We start from the raw sequence: 26,685 nt of genomic DNA, 5'->3' as shown, positions 1-26,685 counted from the left end.
TTTATTGTCTGAAACAAATTTATTCTCAGAATAATGCACAAAAAGCACAGGTTGAGGCTACCATGGAGGCTTCCCTCCCTCTGCCACCACCTCTCCCTCCTCTCTGAATGCCAGGGAGAACAGTTGAAGGAAGAAACATGCAATCACAAACAATGAGCAACTCTAAAGACAAAAGGTTCGGTCCAAAAGAACTCAACATGATTAATCCAATTATGTGAAGAGCTTCACTGAGTAGGATTAAGATATTGCAGATGTAGTGTTTCCACAGGGCAGCTCTTCAGTGCACGAGGGGGGCCTGCTTGAGGGAGATGAGGACAGAGCGCATGCGGGAGACATCTTTGGCCTGCTTGCTGGACTTGGGGTTAAAGTCACACAGCCGGGCCACCCGTTCCCACTCAGTGCCTGGGGATGACTCGTCAATGTCATTTACAAAGGCTTCTTCTGCTGCCCTGGAAGCAACAACAAAATATGTTGGTTTAATGTAGAACAACCCCCTGTGAGCCACCTGCTGGCTGCCTTATTATAGAAGCAACCGCATCTTCATGCCTGACTTAATGCATTCTGGTTTCTAAAGAACCACAGCCTTTGGCCCAGGTCAGACTCAAGAGCAGACACATGGCCAGCTCTCCTAGGCACAGGGTGCCTGGACTGCTGTGTAAAATGTTGGAATACAGGTGTTTGGTTCAGGGCTCGCTCTCTCTGTGTCTGTCTCTGTTGATACAGAGCATTAAAAAAGCAAGTCCTTAGCCAGCTACACAATGCCTTTGTTAACAAAAGCAAAGCAGCAGGCTTGTCAAGAACTTGATCAGTAGATTACGTTGGGCTGTGCTAAGTTTCAAGTAAATTTAGAGATTTCTAAAAAGCCCACAGCTCACTGCACTACAGCTTCTGGATTCATTCCTAAGGCTGGAGAGAAACAGGGCAGATCCAAAGGAATTCAAAACAAGCTCCCATGCTAGCAGGCACTAGAGTCTAAAGCCATTCTGGAAGGGGGTTCGTTAGGACATTCTCTAGTTCAGCCATTTTCCCTCCAGCCAGGTACCTTGAGCCACAGAGGGCACACTGTAGCAGGGGTGGGCACCCAGTGGCTGGAGAGCCAATCAATGTTAGGTGCTTTTTGGTAGGATGCTGCTCCAACATTCTTTCAGTCAAGGTCAGCCCACCCCCACTTCAGAAGCAGCTGGTGGGAGCCCAAAAGGACAGTGGTTAAGAGGAGGAAAAGACACAGTATATTTATCTACTTCAACAAGCATCACGGGCAAAGCAAAAGCAATGGAGATGACTGGTCTTTGGGGACAGAGGGTCGCACTCTCACAGGGATGGCCGTGGCAAACACTGCTGAAGCCAGAGCCACTACAACACTGCGACTGCATGGCACACACAGTTAGGGGCAGTGAGAAAGATTTACTTAACTGTTCTAGGCTGTAGCAAGGATGATTTATGTTTGTGCTTAAAGGTGAAGAGAAGAAAAGAAACAAGGAGAGAAACTTTAGGTCAGATACAGAAAATGAGAATGAGCTCAATGCAGATGGTCAGTAAGCTAGACATGCCCTTGCCACTCTATTTACGCTTGGGAACGTGCAGCTGGCTTTGTTGGGTCACCCTGCTGCCCAGCAAACGCAGACTTGACCTTTCTAGTCTCCATTTCTACTCCAGAGAGAATGTGCAAAAATCAAATCCAACACCACCTGTAAATCCAGCATTTCACAAGTATCATTGCAAATACATCTGGGGGCCTAGTTTTGTCTTCTAATGGGATGAACATCTGAAGGTCACATGCCCCAGAGGCTCTGTGCCTCTCAGCCCGTTGTCCACCCTTCCCACAAATTCTTCTCTTTCTCCATTCCACCCTCATCTTTCTTTACTCAAAATCTAGTCCTAATATATAAGGAGGAAGCAGCGAGAACAGTTTCCAAGTCTTCAGCAATACTGCTTTGGTAACAGGAACCCCTAAAAAAAAAAACTTCCAAAGATGCAGTTTTTGGAGGGGAGAAAAGCCAAAGTGGACCATATCAGACAGCTTTGGCTACCTTGACCTCGAAGCTGGGGCCTCTCTGTGCAAGGGTGAGGGGACAGGGCATCAGAAGTTGGCCACTAAACGAGTTCTGACATGTAAGACCATAGAGAAACCATTACAAGTCCCCATCGGAAACAACCCCTTCTGCCCAAAAGAGAGGCAACCAATCCCATGTTCTTCAAAAGAACCAAGTGTAGAAAATGCTGTGCTCACTGGCTCCTAACCAGGGCATCTACCTCTCCCAGGTGGGGCCATTTCCCCTTCCCACCAGGGGCAGTGAGGTAGTGGTGGCAGCAAAAGGCCAGAGCCCTCCAGTCCCAAAACCTTCCCAGACAAGATCACAAATGACCCACATTTGGAAAAGGAGTCAGCTTCCTTCCCTCCAAACCCCTGAATACAAAAAATGGCAATCAGAGTTGTAGGAAGTCATGATTCTGCAAGACAATCAATGGATCATAGCCCCAGCTTATCAACTCAGACAGCCCCCACAGCATTTAAAAAGCAAAGCAACTTGTGGCATAAAAGGTGTATTAACTCTAAATGAAAAGTAGAAAGAAAACAAGAAAAGGAATTAGTTTTGCAACATACACATAACCAATCACGTCAGCGAAGGGTTGTTTGTAGAAAGCTTCATCTGCCACCCTAGACAGCAAGAGGTCCAAAAGGCAGGCAAGCAGGCAGGAAAAAAGAGAGAACATTGAGAAGCAGAAACATCTCAAATCCACAATAGAGGCACAACTGTGCTCTGGGAAAGCTGTTCCCAAGGCTCCATCCTAACCCAGCAAGGCTTCCAGTACTGGAGACTCCAGTGGGCACGGTTTCCTGCTGGCCTGCCCCACAATGATTCTTCCCCTGCCTTACCCCAGCCACAATGAGCATTTCCTAAGCACCTACTTATGGGCTAAGCCCTTTTACAGTCACTGTGTTGGTTCAATTCTCAACCCCAGCAAGCTAGACACTAAGCGTTCTCACTGCACTTTACAGATGAGGTTATGGAGGCCTAGAGATGAAGCAACTCGCTCAGCGGTAAGAGGCAACAAGGGCAGAACTCACAAGCAAAGCTGCCTGGTTCTCTTCAGTGTATATTAGTACTTCCCAGCTGGTGTGTGTTCAGGAAGCAATGTCACCTTCCTGCCACCCCCAGTAACTATCACTGGGTGTACCAGACAAGCTAGGTACTAGAGCCAGTTTTATCTTGGGTTATCCAACTACTGCTTCTCCACACTGGCTGGGTGGGATCAACTTCCAGTATCCTAGGAACATACTGGTCATCTCAAAATTCCCACCTTAGAGAAAAAAGCAGCTGGAGGCAAGTGGTCTGTGGAAAGAACTGTAGACTAGGGCTCTGGCTCTGGTTTACTGTGTGTCCCTGAATAGGACTGTCTGCTCAGTCCATGCCAGACTCGACTGCTTTGACAAAGTGCAGCCCAGAAGCCAGCACTTCATTCTTCCTTAACTCTCACATCAGGAATGGGTCAAAATGGCAGGGCTCTGGGACAAGAAGGAAAGTGGAGAATGCTGAGTGGAGTTCACACAGCAGGAAACAAGCTGACTTAGACTCTGTTGCCCCAGGCTGCCTACCTCGTCCACTGTGGGTGGGCAGGGAATCTTGCTCAAGGAGTCTTACCCTGTCCTTTACCAGGTCAGTATGGAGCACAGGAGTGGAAGGAACATTTTTTAAAGGACAATCATGCCTGGTTATTAACATAAACTCACATATTTATTTGAAGGGAAATGCTAGTGATTTTAATTTCAGTTTATTTTTAAACCCACACCCTTCCTTCTTTATCATTTTGGTTTACACATAGGAGCTGTTCTGTGGAAATTTAAAGAAAGCAAAAGAACAGCTTGATTGTAACTCAGTGAGTCAGCAGGAAAAGAGAGTTGTTTGTGGGCAAAATGAGTGGGAGGGAAAGGAAAGGCAGGCCAGCTTGTAAACCCATAATCCTTTTAGTTTACCCAACCACTACCCCTAATCAATTTCAACTTGCGTTTTGCTTCTGCTGGAAGAAAATGAAGGTTTAATGACTCCTATCAAGGCAGCACTAAGACAACAAAGGCCTGAATGTCGGGCTTTTGCTCCTTTTTACAGGTAGCCCTAACACTCAAGAGCTTGAGTGTAACAGCACTTCTCTGCCATGGTTACAGACCCAGGACAAATGGAAAATCTCATCCAACAAACAGATGGCCCCTCCACCTGTTTGTTCTTCGCCCCTCAGACAGAAGGACCTGAGAGCAGCAATCCTCAGGCAAGGCAGGAAGGGGCTCAGGGAAGCCTGAGAGAGGGGAGGAGGAATGCCTTCGGGTCTGACCACAAGTCGCTCAAAAGACTGATACAGCAAGCTTGGAAAAAATGTTTGCCTCACTGGGCATCATGGATTCCCCATACTTTTACAAGTCTTGAGAGAAGTGAAGTCAGCACCGAAGCTACCTGGAAAAGGGGAAATGTTTCTGTTGTGGTCTGGGGTTGTTTGCCAGGAATAAACCCCTCTGACTGGCTCCTATAAAAAGAGATTTATTTTCCATGCGTTGTCACTTAATTCATGGCTCTTGTGCGGTGACATGTAAGCCCCAACTTGGGATAAAAGGAGGAAGATAAAGTCTGAGGAATGAGAGATTATAGCTGCTGTGGCAAGGTCTGTTGACTGTTCCCTGCCCATAGCCCAGCACAGTACCTGGCACAGATGTGCTCTGGCTTCAGTGGAGGGCATCTGGAAGGCAGAAAGCCTGATGATACACTCATAAAAATAGGGCTTGCTACCCCCGAGTCTCCTTTTGAACCTCTCTGCCACTCTACTTTATCTCTATGGTCCCCCTTATATACCCAACTGCTGCAAGAGTCACCCAGGGAGAATGACATTGCTTGAATTTCTTTCCTCAAAATATTCACTATTTACCTGCAGACAAGAAAGACGAGTCACTTTACACACATTAATGGGACTTTAGTCCCTTAGGACTCTAATGTTCAAATGTTCGAGTCAAACATAAATGGGGGAGGGGGAACAATCAGCAATGTCAAAATCTCTAGGGGAGGGTGTATGCCATTGGAAGAAGTCCCCAAGTGGTTTTATAATGGTTTCCACCTCAGCCCACTGAAGAATTGGTATAAAGTGTAAAAAACATCCCTTCTGTTCTGGAACCCTGGTGACAGTGGCTACTGTGGCACTAGCTTTTACATACTCAGGATCAGCCCTGTCTGTGCTGCAAGGTTTCTACAAGGCAAGTGATCTGGTTTCTAAATGAGTGGTGAGTTTAACTCTCTTCCCCTCTCTGGAACCTGAGGTTCATCTTTGAGACTATCCAACCCAACATTCTCCAATTCTACAAAAAGAAAAGTACACTAAGCCCTAAATCAAAGCCTGGAGGGTCTAAGCCTTTAAGACTCAGCTCTTAAAAACAGATGCAACTATTCTCTTCAAGGACAACCAATTCCCTATACAGACAGAAGGGATACCGTTTAGCAAAACTAGCTTGAAAATATTTCTGCAATCAGAAGCCTATTCCCAACATAATCATATTTTAAGTCTGAGAATCCGAATGTCAACTTGCTTAAGCCTCAGGGACCTTGAACAGGGAAGGCCAGCCCAGTTTTACCACGTAGGTTAAGGCAACTCACTAGGGTAAACAGCACCTTGCACAAAGCACCCACTCATCTTTCTTTAGAGATGTGAACTTGCAGCTGGGGAAAACCATCTTAAATGAGCACAGGATAAAGAAGCCTGGACCTGTCAGCACTTCACAGTGATCACAAGCTCAGAAGCCCCACCATACTTTATCACAGAACTTCAAATGGAACCCAATAAGTGCATGTAGAGAGTGCATCCGCCACAAGAAGGTGGCGAGGACAGAGGCTCAAACCCCTTAGGTGAGGGGTATCTGACAGAACCAAGGATGGCCAACAGGAGATAGCTGAAGGCTGCTATACAAACAGTCCATCTGTTCTGCCATAGTAGGGTGGCAGGCAAAGCAACCACCTCCCTCTTTTTCTGGCAGATTTCCATGTAATACAGCTGAAAGAGACAAGGGCACTTAAACCTACTTCTGCCTCTGAGGGCAGGAACCTAAGGCTCTTTACCCTGAAAATGAAAACTATCCCCAAATCCTATCTTTACACTGAAGTGAATGAAGTCAATCCAGCAAGGAAAGCAAACCCACTGACTTACACTGAAGCAAGAAGCGTTGCCTCCACCTCTTTTTCTTTGAACTACTTCCATGTGGACACTAGGCGTGCAGCATTAAGGACCACAGCTGCCAGTCAGGGAGTGATACGAGAATGTTTTCTCCCACAACTACTTAGGCTTTAGTGAGTGAGTATATTTTTGAGAAGAGCATTTTTAAAAAGTCAACTAAAGATTTACTTAGAGCCCGTCCGGGCGTGGTTCAGCAGATGAGTGTCGACCTAGCGATTGGGGTTCAATTCCTGGTCAGGGCAGATGCCCAGGTTGCAGGCTTGATCCCCAATCAGGGGCATGCAGGAGGCAGCTGATGAATGACTCATCACTGATGTTTCTATCTCTCTCTCTCCCTCTCTCTGAAATCAGTAAAGATATATTTAAAAAAAAAAAAAAAAGATTTTCTTAGACACAGGTAAATACCTAGAGAACCCTTAATTCTGAAGTTGCCATGTTGGATGACCTTCTTTGGCTAACTAATTACAAAGCACATTTCCCTGCTAACGGACCCCTCTGTGAAGCAGCTTTCTGAAGGCAGGGTTGTATTTAGGGGCTGCAACATGACCAAATCTATAATCAGCTCCAGCAGACTGAGATCCTGGTATAGTCATGAAAGTGGCCTTTCATTTCAGGGTTACATTTTTATATGTGGACTTGATCCATGAAATAACTTTTCCATTACAAGTGATACATATGAACCAAACTCTTAGCTGAAGAGCTAAACTCACTATAACTGGGATGGCTAATAAACAGGCTAAATTATGCTCCCCAGAACCAAAAGACTTGCAACCCTTATGTTTCAAGCACTTTTTCGAAAGCCCGCAAAGACACTTCACACTGAAAGAGTTAACAGCTGAGAACCTATCCTGGCTGTTGGAAATGGATTTGATTCAATCTTGGAAAACAAGCTATGCCAGAAGCACCATGGACTGACCTGTTGTTTGCTTTTGTTTTCTGTAGCTGCTCGTCCTGCCTCGCATACCACTCTTCCAGCTCCTTTATTGCCTTTTCTTTCCACTCTGCTTCTTGCTTCCGAGAATTGGCATCTTTGAAGGGAAGGAAAAGAAAGATAATACAAATGAAACAAAACACAAATTCAAGTTCATTTCATTAGTCTATTTTGGTCTTACTAAATTTATGCTGTGTGCAGGTATGTGTGCAAATGTGTATTGGGAGAATAGTTGGGAAGATAAAATTCTATTTTCCCTGTTTGTCCATCCAACTCTTGATCTCAGTGGTTCTATCCAAGGTGTTTCACATTTTATCCCAGTCCACTGACATTTTAGTGATCACTAGTTGGTGGTTGGTTTTTGTTCTTTTTCTTTGGGGGTGGGGTGCGCCAGAGTGGAAATACTGACTTTTAATGGAAGCAAGCCTTTGGCGGCACCAACCTGGGAAAAAGCAGTTACAGATGATTTTTTTTGTTTTGTTAATCCTCACTGAGGATATTTTTTTCCATTAATTTTTAGAGAATGGGAGGGAGGGAGAGAGCGAGTGGGGCGGGGAGAGAAATATCAATGTGAGAGACATGTCAATTGGTTGCCTCCCCCATGCACTCCGGTCAGGGCCAGAGACTGAATCTATGACCTAGGAACGTGCCCCCTGACCAGGAATTGAAGCCACAGCCCTTCAGTGCACAGGCCAATGCTCTAACCGCCGAGCCACACCAGCCAGGGCTACAGCTGATTTTTTTTTTTTTACTGTCTTTATTGATTTCAGAGAGAGGAGGGAAGAAGGAGAGGGAAAGAGATAGAAACATCAATGATGAGAAAGCCAATGACTGGCTGCCTCCTGCACACCCCCCCACTGGGAATCAAGCCCACAACCCGGACATGTGTCCTGACCAGGAATCGAACCACAATCTCCTGGGTCATAGGTCAATGCTCAACCGCTGAGCCACACCGGCCAGGCCAGCTGATTCTTTAATAATGCTGCTAATATTAGTTCAGGGTAGGCTATTCATATTAATTTTTTAACAAAATCTTCTCACAACTTATATTCCATACCTCAGGCTGACAATTAATGGTTCTATAAAATACAAGATGGCACTCTCTTAACTAAATATGATGGAAGCACTTATATGAAGCAGGGAGCTATAGGAAAATTACCAGAGGTAATAGTAGAATATATATGTTAAGAATTGGGAAGACCACAAAATATTTATTCCTGCTTAGACTGCACAGTGAATTTGTGACAAAGTGAGGACAGAATTAAGAGAGAAACGCCAGTAGAGAACTGCAGGAAGTTGGGGATCATTACTAACAGTTATCTACAAAGGTTCTAGAAATTAGAGAAAATGCACACCTAGCAGGAAGTTATGTGTTTAAATATGGGTTTTCCTAAGTCACTTAGCTAAAATAGAGACACATCAGTAGATAGTGGGAGAAAATGCAATATAAGTCACAGCCACTGCTGCAGTTGACACCTGAAGTTACCCTGATATTTCACTTGAAACGAGTGCTTAAGGACATCCTTTCTGGCAGGTGTTTTGTAGACATCTCATTTAATCTTTACAATAATCCCAAGAAGATAAACTGTAGTGTCATAGTCGGCAGTGAGAAAAAACTATAGCTCAGGAAGTTTGAGAAACTTTCATGAAGGTTACAATGAGTGGCAGAACCAAGACTCAAAACTCAGGTCTGGCTGTAAAGCTCCCATGTTCTTACTTCATTATGCTGCCTCCAAAGGGCACAATGGCAAGGGAAGCAAGCCGAGAAATAGTCATAAGATGTGACTAGAAGGTGGTTGCCATTGGTCCAGACTAGAGTTTGGACAGTGCAGAGCCAGAGCCCAACCTGTAATTAGTGTCCTCAAGGGGGGGAAGAGTAGAAAGCAGTGGTGATGACAGCCATCCAAGGGAAGAAATGAAGCATTTGGGGGCATTTTTAGGGCCTTTGCAAAAAATGTCTTGTAGGAACAACCTGCAGAAAGCAGTATGTAACTACCAGAAATAGCCTAAGAGCATCTAAAAACTTCCCCACTGTTTCACATTATAAAAGGTGACCTATTGCTCAGGATAATTATTTTACTCAGATTTTCCACTGGTGACTCAAGTACACAGAATAAACTTCTGGTGCGTGTCTGTCCACATCACTAAGTATATGCAGAACAGAGGGTGCTATGATATGAAGGAAGATGCTGACGACCGACAGTGTCATGTGGGCAAGAAACTGAAAAATACCATTTTTAAAATGTTAAATTTAATTTCAAGACTGGTGAAATTACTTCTAAAAATTATTTTTTGATTATTTTCTTTCAGTGTAGTCTGATAACTTTTTAAATGTTATCATATTGTAGGAACACAGTATCATGGAAATTTACCTCTAAAAATTTTACCTAAATAAAAGTTGTGACTACCTGTACAAATTGTACTTATTATATAAAACAGTCCCTTTAAATTATCTTACTTTTACAGATTTATGAAGTGACACTGGCAATAACTTAGAATTCTTAAATGTTTAGCTTGATGAGACAAAGATACAAGCCATAATTCAATTTCTTTGAATCTGAGAAGGGGGAAGGAGAAATAGAGTCCCCTTAGAGAGAGCAGGGCACACTGACAGCTGTCTCCTCCGGCCATCCTCATTACTATTCACAGAAACGCAAATTATTTAAGAACGGCGAGAAGCTAAGCTGCAAACCATTGACACTGGTTCTCTATTCTTAGCATCTTGTGCCTACTCACAGTTCTTGCAAGGAAAAAAGGTGAAGCTGAAGAAACACCTAGTTCATGGGCCAATTCAATTCAATCAGAATGTACTTTGTGAAAAAAGAAAGATAAAGTTGGGTTCTGTAACATGAAAAACAGTAGTACTAATCCTAGCTAAGTCTTGCCCCTAAGCCTACTAAGAAGAGATATATAAAGAACAAGCAAGGACTGAGGCTGCCAGCACCATGAAGACCTATTTTTATCTTTCTAAAGCTGTACTATCCAGTATAGTAGCTACTAGCCACATGTGGCTATTTAAGTTTATTAAAATTAAGTAAAATTTAAAATTCAGTGTCTTAGTCATACAAGCCACATTTCAAGTGCATTATTAATAGCTATATGTGGCTAGTGACTGCCATACCAGACAGCACAGAATATTTCCATCATCACAGAAATAACTAGCAGATAGTGCTGTAAAGGTTCAGACATAAGTGTGCCCTGTGTTCTGAAAACCACATAAACTGGTCTAGAGAATGAATAGATTTTACACTAAGTGGCTGTGTTTCAGGGTCATGCCTCTTCCTACTTCTAGGTGTCAGTTACCCCATCTGAAAAATAGAGGAGTCACATTTTTACTAGATCAGTGGTCCCAAGAAGGAATAATGCTGACACTGTGGCTACACAGAATAACGTTATATTTCTAGACGTACAATAAAATACGCATGAAGTATGTGATGTCTGTATCTTAAAATGGATTAAAAAAAATTATGTGATTGTATAGTCACAATACATGTATCTTCTTTCAACTATTCTGTTTGAAATTTTAATAAAAAGCTGAGAAAAAATATTCCATGGATAACATCCCCACACTCTGCCATCTCTCTCTAACCTACATGTAGATACCAAGCCTCTCCTGATCTTGCCCAACAGTTGACACTCCATGTACGTAGCTCTTCACGGGAGGCCAGACTGGCTGGCACTGATCTTGGGCTCAGCCTGCTCAGCAAGATGGTGTACACTACATGCAATGTGGCTGAAGAGATGGGCATGGACTCTGAAGCAGGGCAGATTTAAGCTGACATTCTGACTCTATCACTTCTTAGCTGTGTGATTCAAAAGCTTATTCTAGCCCGGATGGCGTGGCCCAGCGGTTGAATATCGACCTATGATCCAGGAGACTGAGGTTCGATTCCCAGTCAGGGCACATGCCTGGGTTTCGGGCTTGATCCCCACCCAGCAGGGGGCATGAAGGAGGCAGCCGATCAATGACTCATCACTGATGTTTCTTCTATCTCTCTCCCTCTCCCTTCTTCTCTAAAACCAATAAAAATATGTTTAAAAAAATAACAACTTATTCTCCCTATGCTTTTCACTTTCCTCACCCATAAAAATGTAAAAACTTACCTTCCAGGGATATTAGGGTAAGAAAACCAAATTGTATGTTTCCTAACATAGCTCACATTTTCCTCTTAAGTGCTACATTAAATTTAGCCTTCAAATGATAAATGGACTGTCTCTCACATGGATATAATACCTTCAAGTTTACAAAAGCACTCTCATAAATACCATCTCAGAGTACCTGCTGGGTTGGTAACACTGATCTTACTCCTCTCAGATGAAGAAATAGACTCTGCAAGGTTTGTGCAACCAAGTGCCCACAGTTGGTAAGAATTAAGGGTGGGCCCTGAACCCAGTCTTTCACTCCAAGTCCACGGCTCCTTTCCCCAGCACCACTCTGCTCTTCTTGAGAGGAGAGAATGCAGTTGGTGGCTCTCTGGGCTGCCCTAATCCTTACACAATGGCCTGTGATTACGCATCTCCACATGAGTAGCCTTGTGACCTTCAGGATGAAAAAGATTATCTTCCCAAACACTAGACAAGGACATTATGGCTAATTCAAGAGAAAAAGAAATAAAAGGAGAGTCAAGGTCAACTATTCCACTGAAAATAGACACCCAAAGACAGAAAGGGATTCCTTACCAAGGGCTTCCAAGCGTTCCGTTTGCTCTTCTCTCCATTTACGGATACTTTCAGGCTCTGATTGCAATCGATCCACTTGTGAAATAGCTGCGTAACTGTCTGTTGGACCATTGCTCTCCTTAATATAAAACACAATTGTACTCTATCAGTACCAAAAACTCCTTCCTGAAATGCACTTCATCCAAGTTAGAACCCCTGGTTATGTACAGTACTGAAGATTGTAAAATGTTAAAGGATTATCTTAACAGCAATAACACAACCTTACATGCTGATAGGGAGCTTTCAACATTACTGCACTTAATCCTTACAGTCCATGGGGAGGCAGAGTGTTTTCCTATCTGTTAACAAATGGGACAGGAGTGGGAGATAGGAAAGTCAAGGAGGTGAGTAATGGGCTTACTAGGAAACAGTGTTATCAGTTTTGGTTTCTTCACTTGACACAGCGATTATGTGTATTTTCAAAGTAACAAAGGTTAAGTACACAGTAGAGCAAGGCTTAAAACTCACAACCTAAATGCTATTATACAATGCAGGAAAGAGGTAAATTAATACCACCTATTCAAAATATAGTGAATTTGAGGAGAGTCCAAAAGAAAATGTTTAGTTATTGTAGTCACATCAAAGAAAAAAATGAAAAGACAGGCAATCATGAGTCGTGTGTGTGCAGACTTCTTTTTTAGTGGGTTAGATTTGGGAGCTAATAAATTGACAAAGACTCAAACAGAACTTATTCTTTAGATAACTATTTCACCTCTTGAAGTAGGGATTATCAGTTTAACCCAACTAGACTATAAACAAAGGTGGAAAAAATTTAAAGTATTATAACTAACTTATTAGCACTTTCCATGTGTCAGGCACATAAAAACTCTCTCTCCTAAACACCTTGCAAAGCAAGTTTTTTTTCCCCCATTTCACAACTGGGGAGTCAAACCGAGGCATGGAAAAATGACATGTCCAAATTCATAGCTCATAAGGGATAAAGCCAGGATATGAACCCCATCTGTCTCACTCTAAAGACCAACCTCTAAACCAGGGATGGGAAGCTATAGCTCAGGCCTCCCACCTGTTTTGTAATTAAATTTACTAGATCACAGCCATACTCATTCCTTTATTTACTGTCTATGGATGCTTTCATATTATAGCAACAGAGTAGTTTAACAGACCTTATGACTCACAAAGCTTAATAACCACCATGCTATTTCCCAGACTAAAGGGATTCCTTTGTTGGTCTGGAAGGAAATGCAGGATTTTCTGGGGTAGTTAGAAGAAGATAAGAAACCTTCGTTTTGTTCTAGATCATATGACATGCACATGTGAGGCCTGGAAGTGCTGCAGCCATTTCACCACCATGAAAAATTACCTGAGTATAAAACTGCACACTCAGCAAGCAGGGCCAGAGTCCTACAGAAATTGAGTCAGAGTTCAAGTCTGAGGACACCTAACCTATCTCAGAGCTCTTTCAATTATAAAAACTAGCAAGTTCTCTATGATTAAGCCAATGTAAGTTGGGCTGTGTGCCTCAGTTTATTCATCTGTAAAACAGGAATAACAACAGTACAGTCCCTCAGGTTGTTGTGAAAATTAAATAAGTATAAACAGTGCTTGACACAGTGCACCACAGATAGTGTTTAAATTTGCCATTATCATCATGAAGGGTCATTTCTTAAGAATACAGTTGGTAACACCAGGGCCAGGTCAGTAACATTTTAAAAGAATTCTCTATCAGTGTCACTTCTCTTCAAATCTTTCTACATTGGCAGGTAACATATCAGCTACTAATACATCCAGTAAGTCAAGGGAGTGGGGTCTGTCCTAGGTCAGTCAATTCAAATCACAGGAAATGAAGACTCTTGACCACTATCATTCAACATAATCAGAGTACTCTGTACCTGGTAGTATTCGCCATTCATCACTCCATCAACAGCATCTGCAAGACAAAAGAACGAAGTATGTCCATTAGGACTGGTCAAATGCTAAGCCAAAGGTTCACAGAGTAAAATACAATATTGTATGCTGTAGGTACTATAAGTTACTCACTGCTATCCTTGTGCTAGGTATTAGATATAACAATGAACAACTTTCTAATTAATGAAACCAAGATGTGCTTATATACAAACAATTTCACCAAAACGTGGGCATCTGTCCCAAGCTCCAGCCCAAAATCTTTTGAGATTCTGCTTTCTGGGTTAGGAGGTAACACATAGAATCATGGCAGAAGAGTCTCTCAGACAAACTGTTCTCCATGAAAGTTCTGGAGAAGGAAAAGTATGGCCTGGAATCATGCACAGTGAGCAGAGATGTGCAGCTTCGTGTTCAAACCAAGGTGCTTTCTTGGGGGTCAAGACTCTCCATCCTGTGGCTGGGGTAGGTTTTTGCACCTAATGGCCTACAGTTGAGACTTCTTGCTAATTCCTACAGTGCACCTGGAATTTTTCCAAAACAGTAAGACTTAGACATACCAAATTAAATCAGTCTTTTCAAGGATGCAAATTTAAAAAATTCAGAGTGAGATGTACAATCCAGTCTTATTGACACAATTATTCATAACCAAATGAGAAAGTCCATCTCAGAAATATAAAAAATCCTAAGCAAGACCTAGAAACTATCAATCCACATAGTACAAAATCATGGCCCATAGGCTGAACCTATTTAAAATACAAAGTACTAAGTTAGAAAATTCCACAACATCAGGACTTCCAGGTTTGGGGGCGAGGGGCAGAGAGACAGATCTGGCAATAATGGATCTGCATTCCTGAATTGGCAACACTGTCAGAAATGAGGGTAGCCTTTACATGTAGCATGCTCTGGACAATCTGCCAGTCCCCACTAGCCCCACTTCTTTTAGGATTTAAAAAATGTATATCTTTATTGATTTCAGAGAGAGGAAGGGAGAGGGAAAGAGAGAGAGAGACAGAAACATCAATGGTGAGAGGGTCATTGATCGGCTGTCTCCTGCACACCCCTGACTGGGGATTGAGCCCACAACCCGAGAATGTGCCCTGACAGCAAATCAAACCATGATCTCCTGGATCCTAGGTCGATGCTCAACCACTGAGCCACGCCCAGCTGGGCTTTTTTAAGATTTTTAAAAACAGATTTTTAGAGAGAGAGGGAGAGAGAAAACATCAATCGGCTCCCTCCTGCATGCTCCGAGACCTGAATCAAGACGGCAACCTTTTGGTGCACAGGACAATGTACAACCAACTGAGCCACACTGGCCAGGGCAAGGCCCATTTTTTAAAAAAACCCATTCTGTGTTACACTCATTTAGTTACCTGACTGGCCTGATAAGCATGTGTTCCTAACCTAGCCATCATTAAGAAGCAGTCCATACATGGCTGCACACCATCACTCGAGTGGCTGCTCTGACTTCCTTCAAAAGTCTCAATATAGACACAATAAAAATTTAGCTTCCACCTACATAATCTGTATTCTGTATCTGTTGGTTGACCCACATTTACAACCTCTTATATAGAACTTCCATTATTTTGTCCATTTTCCCCCCAAACTGCAATGACATCTTATTGCATGGAGTAGGAGAGGAAAGATGAAAGAAGAGATGAACCTAAAAGATTTAAGAACTCAAGTAACAAAAGGAATACCAAGCATTTAGTGTGGGCCACCATTAGGAGGCCCTCAGAGGCATTATATGGAAATATCTTGCACAGCTTTCCTAGAGGCCTGGGGCAGGTGCTGTCAGCCTCATTCTTTCCTTCTAACAGGGAAAGATTTCATCAAACCACTCCTCTGGTCTCGGTTCCTAACTAATTACAGGCATATCTCTTTTTTATTGCGCTTCACAAATGTTGTGGGTTTTTTACGAACTGAAGGCAAGACCCTCAACCATAATAAAAAAGATTACGACTCCCTTTTATTTTAATACTCGCTTTATTGCAGTGGCCTGGAAACAAATCTGCAATATCTCCGAGGGATGCTCATAAACCCAACTTTAACTGCCCATTTTCCAAATCAACACTAACATTTTATCCATTCTTTCGGTTCTCTTGCTTCTCCCAATTACCCTTCTGTAGGCTTTGGGAGTATTGAAAACTTTTATAGATCATTTCCCCAGCATGTCTCCCTGCTACCAAAACATTCTGTTTTAAAAAAGGAAAATGGAGACTGAAGAAAATGCCATGCAATTTAATTACTGAACCCCTTGGTTTCCTATCCTGTTAGTTTATCTAATGTGTATAGATAAAATTTTTCAGTAAAATTGGACTCCTACAACATAACCTTTTTTTTAATAACCCATTCTTCTGTATCACTAAATCTCAACTTTCTTAGTATGAAGACACCTACTCCTTACCGCTTCCAATGTGCCAGGCACAGTGTTAAACACTTTATATACATTAAGTTTTAATCCTCACAACAAACCTGTATGTATCAGCACTTTACAAATGACCTTAGAATAATACGCACGGGGTTCCTTGGGGTGAATAAGGTACTCTTGAAGGGGCAGATCATTGATTACAATGTTTTCTCTTAAATTTATTTTTTATATTTAAAATATGTTAAGAAAAATATTAAATGCATGTATTATGAAATAATCAGCCTTTAAAAGGTGGCACAAAACCTTAGTAATCCCTGAAGTCGGAGGAAAGATCATCTGATAATTTGATACATGAACACAAACTGTGGGATCTAAGCATTTACCAGCCCAACTCAACTTTGCTGTTCCAACTGCTGGTTATGAATCTGGATTACTTCAACATATATACATCATATAGAATAACATCAGTAAGGCTAGAATATGACCCATTTGCTGGGTAATAAAGCAAGCCTCAATAAATATCAAACAATTGAAATCATTCACAATGTCTTCTGACCATAATGGAATTAAGTTAGAAATCAATAACAAAAAATGAGAAAATCTTTGAAATTAAGCAGTGCACTCCTAAGTAACCCATGGGTCAAATAAGAAGTTACAAAGGAATGAGAAATTGTTTTGTATTCAATAATAATGGAAATACAGGTCATGTTAAAATTTGGGATACAGTTAATTCTATACCTAGAGGAAATGTTATAACTTTTATAGGGTGTCCCAAAAAAATGTATACACACTTAATAGCTGATAGCTCAATTGATGCTTCTTTCTTTTCAGATTTAACCCATTGGAATTAATTATTCAAAGTGTGTATACATTTTTTGGGACACCCTGTGTGTGTGTGTGTATTTTCAAATGTTGAGGGAGTTTTCCTTTCCTTCACCAGAGGGTATGTTTATTAATTTTAGAGAGAGATGAGGGAGGGACAGAGGGAAAGAGAAGGAGGGAAGAAGGGGGGGAGAAGGAGAAGGGGAGGGGAAGAAGGGAAGAAGGGGAGAGGGGAGGGGGGAGAGAAACATCATTAATTGGTTGCCTCTGGTAAGTGTCTCCAATGGGGATTGAACCTACAACCCAATTCTTTTACTCCTGTGCTTTATTTATGATAATACAAAAATAAGTTTCTCATAGTTTTTGTCACTGGCTTTTTATACTTTAAGCTATTTGTGTGTCACCTACCCATATAACTTTTTAAATATATTTTTTTAATTTCAGGGAGAGAGAAACATCAATGCGAGAGAAACGCGGATCAGCTTGCCCCCCCCCCCCCAATTGAGCCTGAAACTGCAACCCAACCCACAACCCGGGCATGGGCCCTCACTGGGAATCAAACCTGCAAACCTCAACCAACTGAGCAACACTGGCCAGGCCCCATATAATTTTTAAAAGTGCTCTATAAACTTTTGGAAATACAATTCCTCAAACTTTCATTGAGATTGACTTTTATCATGTTTTTAAATTTTTGCTAATTTGATAGCTGGAAAAAAAAATACTTAAGGTGGCTTTGCTGTGCTAATCTTATTTCCTGTGAGGTAATTAAAAATCTGATATTCGAACTATCTTAGTTTTGCCCATTTTTTTTGCTATCTTTTTATCTCTAAGTAAGTATGCTCTCTGTATGAATTAGTTCTCATACTACAAGTGCTTTCCCCATTTACTTTTTATATGGTTTATGATGTTTAACACCTAGAACTACTTAACTTGTACTGTAGACGCTATCATTTTCCCTTTATGATTTCTGTATCTCCTTTTATGCTGAAGGCCTTTCCTACTCTGAGATACTCACTTTTCTCCTGGTACTTAAAAAAAAAAAAAAATCCTCTCTTTAATCCACCTGGAATTTATTTTTGTGTAAGATAGAAAAGAGGTAATTTTAAATCCTACAGCCTACAAGCCAGGCTCTAGGATTTAAAATTCTGGTTAATATATTCCAGCTAACATACCAACTATTCAGTTAATATATTCCAGCCCAAGGCGATTCCCAACAGGAAAGACTTTGATCACTACTCCATCACTAAACTGGAAGCAGTTCTCATCCCACACCCCTTAAGTCACATGCTGCCTGTCCTTTGGTCTGAAGACTCATCCAGACCCACTGGCAAATGCTTTGAACTCTTATTCGTTACCATACCACTGTGCTAACAGTCAACTGGCCTAAGTCAAAGGATCGTCTTGCTACAGAAACATGCAGAAAAGACATCTAGGGCACCTTGATTTACTAGGACAACTAAGCTAAGCAACCTGATGCTCCAGAAGGAAACTGTCTAGGGCCTCCAGACAGCAACAAGGGTCAGAATATGTTTCCAGAGATGAAAGACTCTGTCCCAAAACCCACCTTCAACCTTCCCTGTTCCCCAACCTTTGAAGTCAAGCAGACTGGGGTTTGAATTTCAGTGAAGCCGTGTATTAGCTTGCTGCGTTGGGATCACTGCTAAAATTCTATAATGATCAGCTCTCATCGGAAACAGGATGACACTACCACTTAGCCTGCAGCTACTTACTGCATAAATCTGAAAGTATGGAGAGAACCTGGCATACAGTAAATGGGCAGTACTACTAAATACTATGCATGAAATTTCCTTGAACTTCGCTTCACCACTACCAAGAAAATTACTCTCCTCCTCCTCCAGCTTTCCTTTAAAATTCATGTACCTCTCTTCCTCCAAGACAGGACCTGACAGAAACATATGAAATAGTGCCTTATTGCCATACTCCCTCAGTAGCTCCTTAATTACCTATTTTCCTCCCTCCTTAGCCCTCATGATTGCAGGCTTTCAACAGTTCTAGAATTAGACTGCCTCTTTCCTGACCACTTGTTCTTCCTCAATATCCCAGGGGCCAGTTCACCCAGCAGGTTACCTCTAAACTTATGTATCTTTTCACTTCTCCTGAGGGAGTCGACCAGGGTTCAAGCCTAATCCCTCTGGTTTCTGCCTGCCCCCATCCTCCATGGGCATTTCCCCCAAGGCTAGGAGTTGTTTAGGTATGTTCCTCAATCTGTTTAGAGCCTCCTGCCTATAGATCTCTGTATAATAACACATCAGATACAGAGCTCCCTCCTGAGCCTATAGGCCTTGTAACACACTTCTCTCCCTACGCCTAAGAAATAGTAGCCAGGTACTGTGTGTTGTAATAATATACTGTATGTAAGCATGTTACAAGTGCTTTCTAAAGTAATCCTAGCAACCCTACATGTTGTATATTTGCACCTTTTACAGAGGAAAAAACTGAGGCAAGGCAGTGGCGGCTATATAAGTTGCCTGAAAAGCTACATTCACACAAGCAGACTAGAACAGTACGGAATCTTGAGAGAGAGGGAGGAAGAGAGAGAATGAGAGAGGGAGAGAGAGAGAGAAAGGAGGAAAGAAAAAAAGTGTTCAACTAGTTCTCTAATCCCCCAAGGAAGTGCTGACCACTGCACTATTACCAACCCCAACTACACTGGCAGAGATCAGGCTTTCAATCACTAAATGCTTAGTTCACTAAGAAAGTCCTTCCTAGGAACTAAGTCAGCAATCATCCCTTCCTTCCCTTTGCTGAAAGCTTAGTGCACAAAAGACTTGTATGTCCAACTCTATTCTCTCCCTTTTACCTCTCCAAACTGCCAGTCACCAAGATCTGCTGCTTCCAGACAGGATCCTTGGACCTGACACTTTTGCCCATTCTTCTGTATCTGCTTTGTGCATACACCCGCTAGGTATTGTGGATACAACAGTGAACAAGAGGCAGCACTGTTCTTGAATCAGGACAGTCTTTTAACTATGGGTCCTGATTCTCCCAAAGCTGTCCTACCCAGGGCAGCCACAACTGCTTTTCAGAAATGATAATCTCTTATCCCTGCTAAAACTACAGCGGATTATGTTACAGTCAAAGGATGGGGAAACAGGGCTCAGCTATTAACTTGCCCTTTTTATTAAGCAAGTCACTTCTCTGTATGACTCATTTTCTCTTCTATTAAATGAAGGAGGTAAATGAAGGACCTAAATAAGTGTGTTCTATGATTCTTAGGCAAATGCTAAAGACCACACAAGAACAACAAAAGAAAACCTTTATCACTTAAAGTCAACTTCATCTCCCAGTTACAACCCAGTTCAGTCCAATCTGCTAGCTATAAATTGCATTTTCAGATATTACATATTGTCACCTATGGGGGACAGATTTGCTTAGGAGGCAGCGTGGTATAGTATAAAAACTCAGAGGCTATAAACTAGCAGTCTACCCACCTCCACTCTCCCAAAAAGGTTCTGCCTGGGCTAGCATAGTAATTTGAGATTTCGGAGTCTGAATGTTTTTATGAATAGCACTGTTCTAATGCACCAAAGCCTCAGTCTCCAACACTCATTATCTCACACCAGCATGTTTCTTTCATTTATAACTGCTTGGCCCCTTAAAGTAACTCCCATCTGCCCCACCCATGCCCTATTCTTTAATTAGAATTTATAAAAAGTAAATGAAGGCCCGAACCATGTAGCTCAGTTGGTTAGTGTTGTACTGATATGCCAAAGTTGTGGGTTCGACCCCTGGCCAGGGCACATACAGGAGTCAATCAATGAATGCATAAATAAGTGGAACAACAAATCAATGTCTCTCTCTCTAAAATCAGTCAATAAAAAGTAAATGAAAAGCCACGTCTCATTTCATCTAGCTAATTTCCTACGTGTCTATGTTATTAAGATCTCTGCCACTCATCCTTTCCTCCATGACAATCCTAAACATCACACACAGATAAAGCATTAAAGGTCAAATTGGCATTCTACCGCGTTTTTGTGGTTTTTTTTGCTTGATTTTTGTTTTTCCTTGAGCGTGGCTGGGAAAAGGCCACACAACACTCTCTATTTGCCTCTTGAAAGACTGGTCCAGGCTAACCTTACGTTCTGCTTAAGCAACACTGCCTACCAAAGCTGTTCCCAGACGAAGTGGAGTTCCTGGAGTCCTAGCCCCAATACTTCAAAAAATGGTAAAACTCTCATCCCTCTTTGGTCCGAGCTTCTTTCTCCAAAGCTAGATGTCTTTCTTGAGTTTCCTATTTACTCCTCCTTTCCTCTCCATAATCCAACATTCTGTACAATTTAAGTGCTCAATAAATGCATCACTGCTATTTTTGTCTGTATGTCTCAAAAACGAAACTATTTTTTTCTCTCTCCTCCTTTCCTTATAACTGGTTCTGTGCTGGGCTCAGACTTGCCTGTAAGTCTTTGCCCAAACTGCGCCAATGCGGCTGTACTTCAGGGGCCAGGCTCATGGCACAGCAAGTGCTCAATGAAAAGTTCCGGAATGGAACGGGCTTCTTCGGGCTCCTCAGCGCGACGGTCACCCTATTTGCTTTGCTTTGCTGCTCTGCCCGCGCCCAGGTGCGTTCAAACACACTCACAGAACGGAGTTGGCGTCTCGAGCCAAGGTTTCAGCATGACCGGGCCGGGGTCTCGTTTCCTCTCTGCACTCCTTCTTACCCTCCCAGCTCAGCAAATAAAAAGTGTTAGAGAGCTCTCAGACCCGCTCTGGGCCGAGTTTCCAGGTAAGTCCTCCCGCCTCAAACGAGCCCGCACTCTCACCCGGACACCCCGGCGGCTCTCCATGCGGCTGGGGCCCAGGGGCGCCGCCGTCAAGGATGGCGAAGGCCTCGTCGTTCTCGATGCCCGCAATCTCGCTCTCCTGCTGCGCCAAGAAGGCCGCAGCCGGGTCTTCTTCACCCGCGCCGGCCACCCCGTTCCCCAGCGCGGGGCCGCCGGGAGTGCCGGCGGGGGCGCCGAACGGATCTAGTTCAGCCATGACGGGCAGTTCAACGGCACGGACACCGACGCTGAGCGACAACCCAACAGACCCACCAACACCCTGACCAACAGCGGCCGCAGTGGTAGCGACTCCGCTCGGACAAGCAAGAGGAGGGAGAAGACGGAAGCGGAAACCCTGCCCCCATATCCGGTTGGTCTAGGTGGTGTTGGAGAGCCGAAAAGGTAACAGCCAGTCAGAGGACAGCAATCGTTCAAGAGCTACCCAATCAGCAGGAGGAGGGGCGGGCCCTTGAGGAAAACTCGTGACTGGGGCCGCGCCGGGGCTGAGGGCGGTCAGCCCCGTGGGCTCAAGAAAGGCGGAAGCAGCGCCCGACTTGAAGCGGCGCTGCCACCCAGGCTTTAGGACCGCGCCGTCCCGGGTCGACGCCGCTGAGGGGATGGCGGTGCTGACCCCGGAGGTGAGGTGAAGTTAAGACTGCGATGGTTGGCCGAGTTCGGAAGGGGCAAGCTACTTAGGCTTTTTGAGCCTCAGTTTCCTCATCTGTAAAGTGGAACTGGGAATCTTGCATTGCCTCTCTCCCAGGATTGTTGGGAAGACTGAATCCTTTTACGGCGATATACTGATTTTATTTTTAAATGTATTTAACTCACCCAGCTGGGATTTTCTCCTTTAGAGCTGCCTGACTTAAACGTGATTAATTTAAATCCACTCTGATCGCCCCCCATAGTATTTTTATTAAAAGGCGAATAGACCTCCTTTTACAAAGTCCTGTTGCCCCCAGTACGTCTTTTCAGAGCTAGACAAGTTCCAGGAGCTGGAAAATTACGTAGGGGTCACCTGGTTCATAAAGGAAACTGAGGCCCCTGTGGGAAGAGAGGTCACACAGGGAGCCAGTGGCCAGGAAACCCAGGTCTCCTCAGCACCTCCGTCGTACTAGTCACAGCCTCTTACATGTACACACCTTTTCCCGCTAGGGACTTTTTTTTTTTAAGTTCCTTGGGTATTTTAAGGGACATGCTTATAACATGGTTAGGTATTGTTGTCTGCAACATAGACGTGATAGTGATTCCAGTTAGTCATGCTCATGTTGAGGAGGGGAGCTTATGCAATAGCCAACACTCCTTTACCACCCCACCCTAAAGAGGAAAAAAAACCACCAGACAACCAGAGGTCAATTATGTCTCCAGTAGTAGTCAGCAAGGGGCAAGAAAGTGGTTTTTTAAAATATACAAGTATTTTTTGTATTTGTTTAAAGGCAACAAAGCCTATGAGAGTTATTATATACCAAGAATCCAAATCACAAGTGGTAGCCATGTGCCTCTCAGGAAAATCCAGTGTGTGGAACTCCTAAATTATAAAAAGGTACAAGATGCTGTAATATAAGATTGCGTTAAGAAGCAAATTGCCTAAGACTGCAATGTTGACTTTGAGATACAGAAATGAATATATAAATATTTTCAGAAATAATAAAAAGTAATTGGTGCCCTGGCCAGGTGGCTCAGTTGGCTGGAGAGTCACTTCCTAGAAGAGGCATCACATACCCGAAATCAACTAATATACATACACTCAAAATTAGGAAAATCAGTTGAGGGATGACCTCACAGAGGGGGTGGCTTGGAGCTTAGTTTTGGAATATGGCTAAGATTTAAAAGAGTCAATAATCGCGGCTTAATATTACTTTTGTGCAGAGCTTCAGAATATGGCATGTCTAGGGGACAGTGAGTACAGGCATACCTCATAGATATTGCAGGTTCAGTCCCAGATCACCACAGTAAAGCGAGTTATATTTTTGCTGGTGGAGGGTCTTGCCTTCAATTTGTAAAAAACACATCATCTGTGGAGCACAATAAAGTGAGGAGCAATAAAATGAGGTATGCCTGTTAGTTTGGCTGGGCCAGAAAAGCTTAAGAGGGGGAATAACTGAAGGCAAATCCGGAAATGTGATGGGACCCTGAATGCAGCCCACGTAAGGAACCTTATTAGTGATAGGGAATCACTGAAGTTTTCAGAGAAATGGAAGGGAGGCTAGTGATACTTGGTTGAGAAGTCCTAGAACAGTTTCCTACAGGAGGTAAATCCTTTTTTAGTTTCTGTCTCACCCACTCGACCTTTAGGTGAGGGCATGTCTGCCTTGCTTACCTTTGTATTGTCAGAGTCTAACATTATGCCTGGTACATAGCAGGTGCTTGATACGTATTTGTCAGTGGACTGAATGGAGTAGCATTTGAGACAGATCCCGGAAGGGTTGTGAGATATGTGGGATAGAGGGAAGAGAGGCAGAGAGTGGTCCTGTGCTCTGGGAAGTGATTTGGCTAGATGATGGAAGAATCAGGGAAAGCACACGCATGTAGCTGAAGAAAGTGTGGTAGAGTCAAATTATGGAGGGCTTGAGTGCCCAGGTGAGGATTATTCCTTAATTGCAGAGGCTGTGAAGACCCTTTGGAGGATTTTAAACAGGCAGTGACTTGGTGAGAACCTTATTCTGGAAGAATCTTCTGGCAGTGTAAGAGAGGGTTCTGAAAGGAGGAAGGACAGTTAGGAAAGTCAGCTGCAGTCACTCAGGAGGGAGATGAGGGGGGGCCAAGGGTGACGATATTGTAGGGCACAGAGCATTGGGTTCAAGTGGAAGGAAAATAGTGGACGTAATGTACACAGTACTTGATAAGTGATAGCATTTAGGAGACAGAGGAGAATCACAGATAACATTTATAGCTTGGAAACCCCTGGGGAGAAATAGCCACAACAGGAAAAGCCAGGTGAGTGGAATGGGGCAGGAGATGAGAAAAAGGAAGAGTTCAGTGTCGACATATTGAAACCAGAGACATGGGGATATTCAGGAGACATTCAACAGGCTATTGGAAATCTAAGTCTAAAGTTCAGGAGAGAGGAGGTTTTAATTCCAGTAATGGTCGGCACAGTTGTTTAGTGTCAGCTCTCCTCCTGAAAACAACTTAGACGAGCTGGGCAAAAAGTTTTTAAACTCCTTTTAAAAGTTTTTAGTCTTCGAGGCATCAGAGGATGAACAAAGCGGTGAGGAATTGTGGCCCCAAGTTCTAGAAGAGGAGGGAAGCCAAGAACAACAGTGAATCTAACATTTGGAGCCAGTTTTCCTCTCAAGGTGATATTTTTAAAAGCAGAGTCTGAGAAGCTGAGTAGAGAATTCAGTAAACAAGGCTGGGGTAAAGAAAATACCAAGGAGGGGCCCTGATAAATATACTGGGCTTTTTTTGGAACCCTGAAGGGCTACACACTAGGAATAAAGGTGAAAATAGACTAAAGCCCAGCTTTAAGTTATATAAATCCTTGATTGAATTAAAGTGATTCAGGCTTTCTAGTGTTCTTAGCCTAGCACTGCCTGCCAAAAGCAAAAGTAAATTCTCTGATAGAAAAAATGACACCAAAAAGTAACTAGGCATGTAAAGACAAAACATGCTCAGAAACATTTTCAGGTACAAACATATAGTAGAAATCCCCGGAGATAATGGAGTTATCAGACCTAGACTTTAAAGTAGCTATGATTAATGAGTTCAAGGAATTAAAAGAAAATGAGAATTTCAGCAGTTTGAAAATTTGAGAACAAAAATTTACAGTAGCTGATATTAAGAATTCAGAGGATAAATTTTAATAAATTTATCACAGCTGAAAAGAGAATTAGTGAACCAGAAGGTAGAGCAGAAAAATATCCAGGCTGAAACACAGAATCAAAAGGATGAAAAAACACAAAAGAGCATAAAAGTCACATGGGATATGAGAAATATTTAGAAGGAGAGGAGAAAGAATGGAGCAATGTTAGAAGAGAAAATAGCTAATAATTTTCCAAAATTGATGAAATAAATCAAGCTGAATATTCAAGAATCACCATGAATTCCAAACAATATAAAAAATACTCCCCTAAATGAATCTTTAAAAATCTGTGCATCTTGTGCACTTTTAAATTGACATCTAATTTTTTTCATAATAATTAGTTGCCAGGGATGTAATTTCTAATATATTATAAATATTGATCCTTTCAAATAAAATTGTTGCATTGCTCTTTTAAATCTATCCAGTGGCTTCTAAAAACCATAGTGATTTGATACCATCCATTCAAAAAATACATGACAAAGCTTTTCATTAACCTTAAGAAATGTGAAATTATTACTTTTGCTCCATGAATATATACTACCATTCCAATACTTGCCCCTAAATTCTATCCTATTAGAATTTTGTGCTTGAAAGACTTATTGACCTTTATAGTACAGTAGCATCAACAAATAACACTGATATAAAATCCATGGGGAACTGTATAGTTCTAGGGATGAGATTCATGAAATTTTTTTTTTTTAAATATATCTTTATTGATTTCAGAGAGAGGAAAGGAGAGGGAGACAGACAGAAACGTCAATGATGAGAGTCATTGATTGGCTGCAGCCCACAACCCAGGCATGTGCCCTGACCGGGAATCGAACCCCGATCGCCTGGATCGTAGGTTGACGCTCAACCGCTGAGCCATGCCCAGCTGGGCGAGATTCATGAATTTCAAAAGCAATTCTGTTGGTGTGTATACATAACCTTTCACAATAACCAAGTATTGTCAATTATAATTTACAGAATGCTATAATTAAAATTTGTATTTCAATATGTGGAAAAAAGACTTATTGATCAATTTATCATACTGCTTTGTAACAAAAATATGTAATATAAATATAATTGACGTTTTAAAAATATCCCATGACCATAAGACTTAGAATGTTAAAATTTTGTTTTGGATTGACATCATTTTAATTATTAACAGTATAAGCAACAAAAATATACCCCAAATTTTGTAATT

General features: G+C 42.4%; 1 protein-coding gene across 1 annotated transcript; it reads right to left on the bottom strand.

The window, feature by feature from the left end:
* On the bottom strand, positions 1-22,041 carry CLTA (clathrin light chain A). Its single transcript, XM_016222850.2, has 5 exons — positions 21,695-22,041; positions 13,708-13,745; positions 11,819-11,936; positions 7,124-7,235; positions 1-449 (listed from the first exon to the last, which is right to left on the bottom strand). The coding sequence occupies exons 1-5, from the start codon at positions 21,909-21,911 to the stop codon at positions 278-280; spliced, it is 657 nt and encodes a 218-aa protein (XP_016078336.1). The 5' UTR covers positions 21,912-22,041; the 3' UTR covers positions 1-277.
* Between the last annotated feature and the right edge of the window lie 4,644 nt (positions 22,042-26,685).

This window comes from Miniopterus natalensis, chromosome 12 (assembly GCF_054644295.1).
Source record: "Miniopterus natalensis isolate mMinNat1 chromosome 12, mMinNat1.hap1, whole genome shotgun sequence".
Taxonomy (NCBI): Eukaryota; Metazoa; Chordata; class Mammalia; order Chiroptera; family Miniopteridae; genus Miniopterus; species Miniopterus natalensis.
This window is presented reverse-complemented; position numbering and strand designations above follow the sequence as displayed.

Excerpts from the sequence above, each read along its gene's own strand:
- CLTA (XM_016222850.2), bottom strand. The coding sequence starts at position 21,911 with ATGGCTGAACTAGATCCGTTCGGCGCCCCCGCCGGCACTCCCGGCGGC. Across the intron at positions 13,746-21,694 it reads AGAGCCGCCGGGGTGTCCGG|ATGCTGTTGATGGAGTGATG; the intron begins GTGAGAGTGCGG and ends TTTGTCTTGCAG. Across the intron at positions 11,937-13,707 it reads TGAATGGCGAATACTACCAG|GAGAGCAATGGTCCAACAGA; the intron begins GTACAGAGTACT and ends TTTTATATTAAG.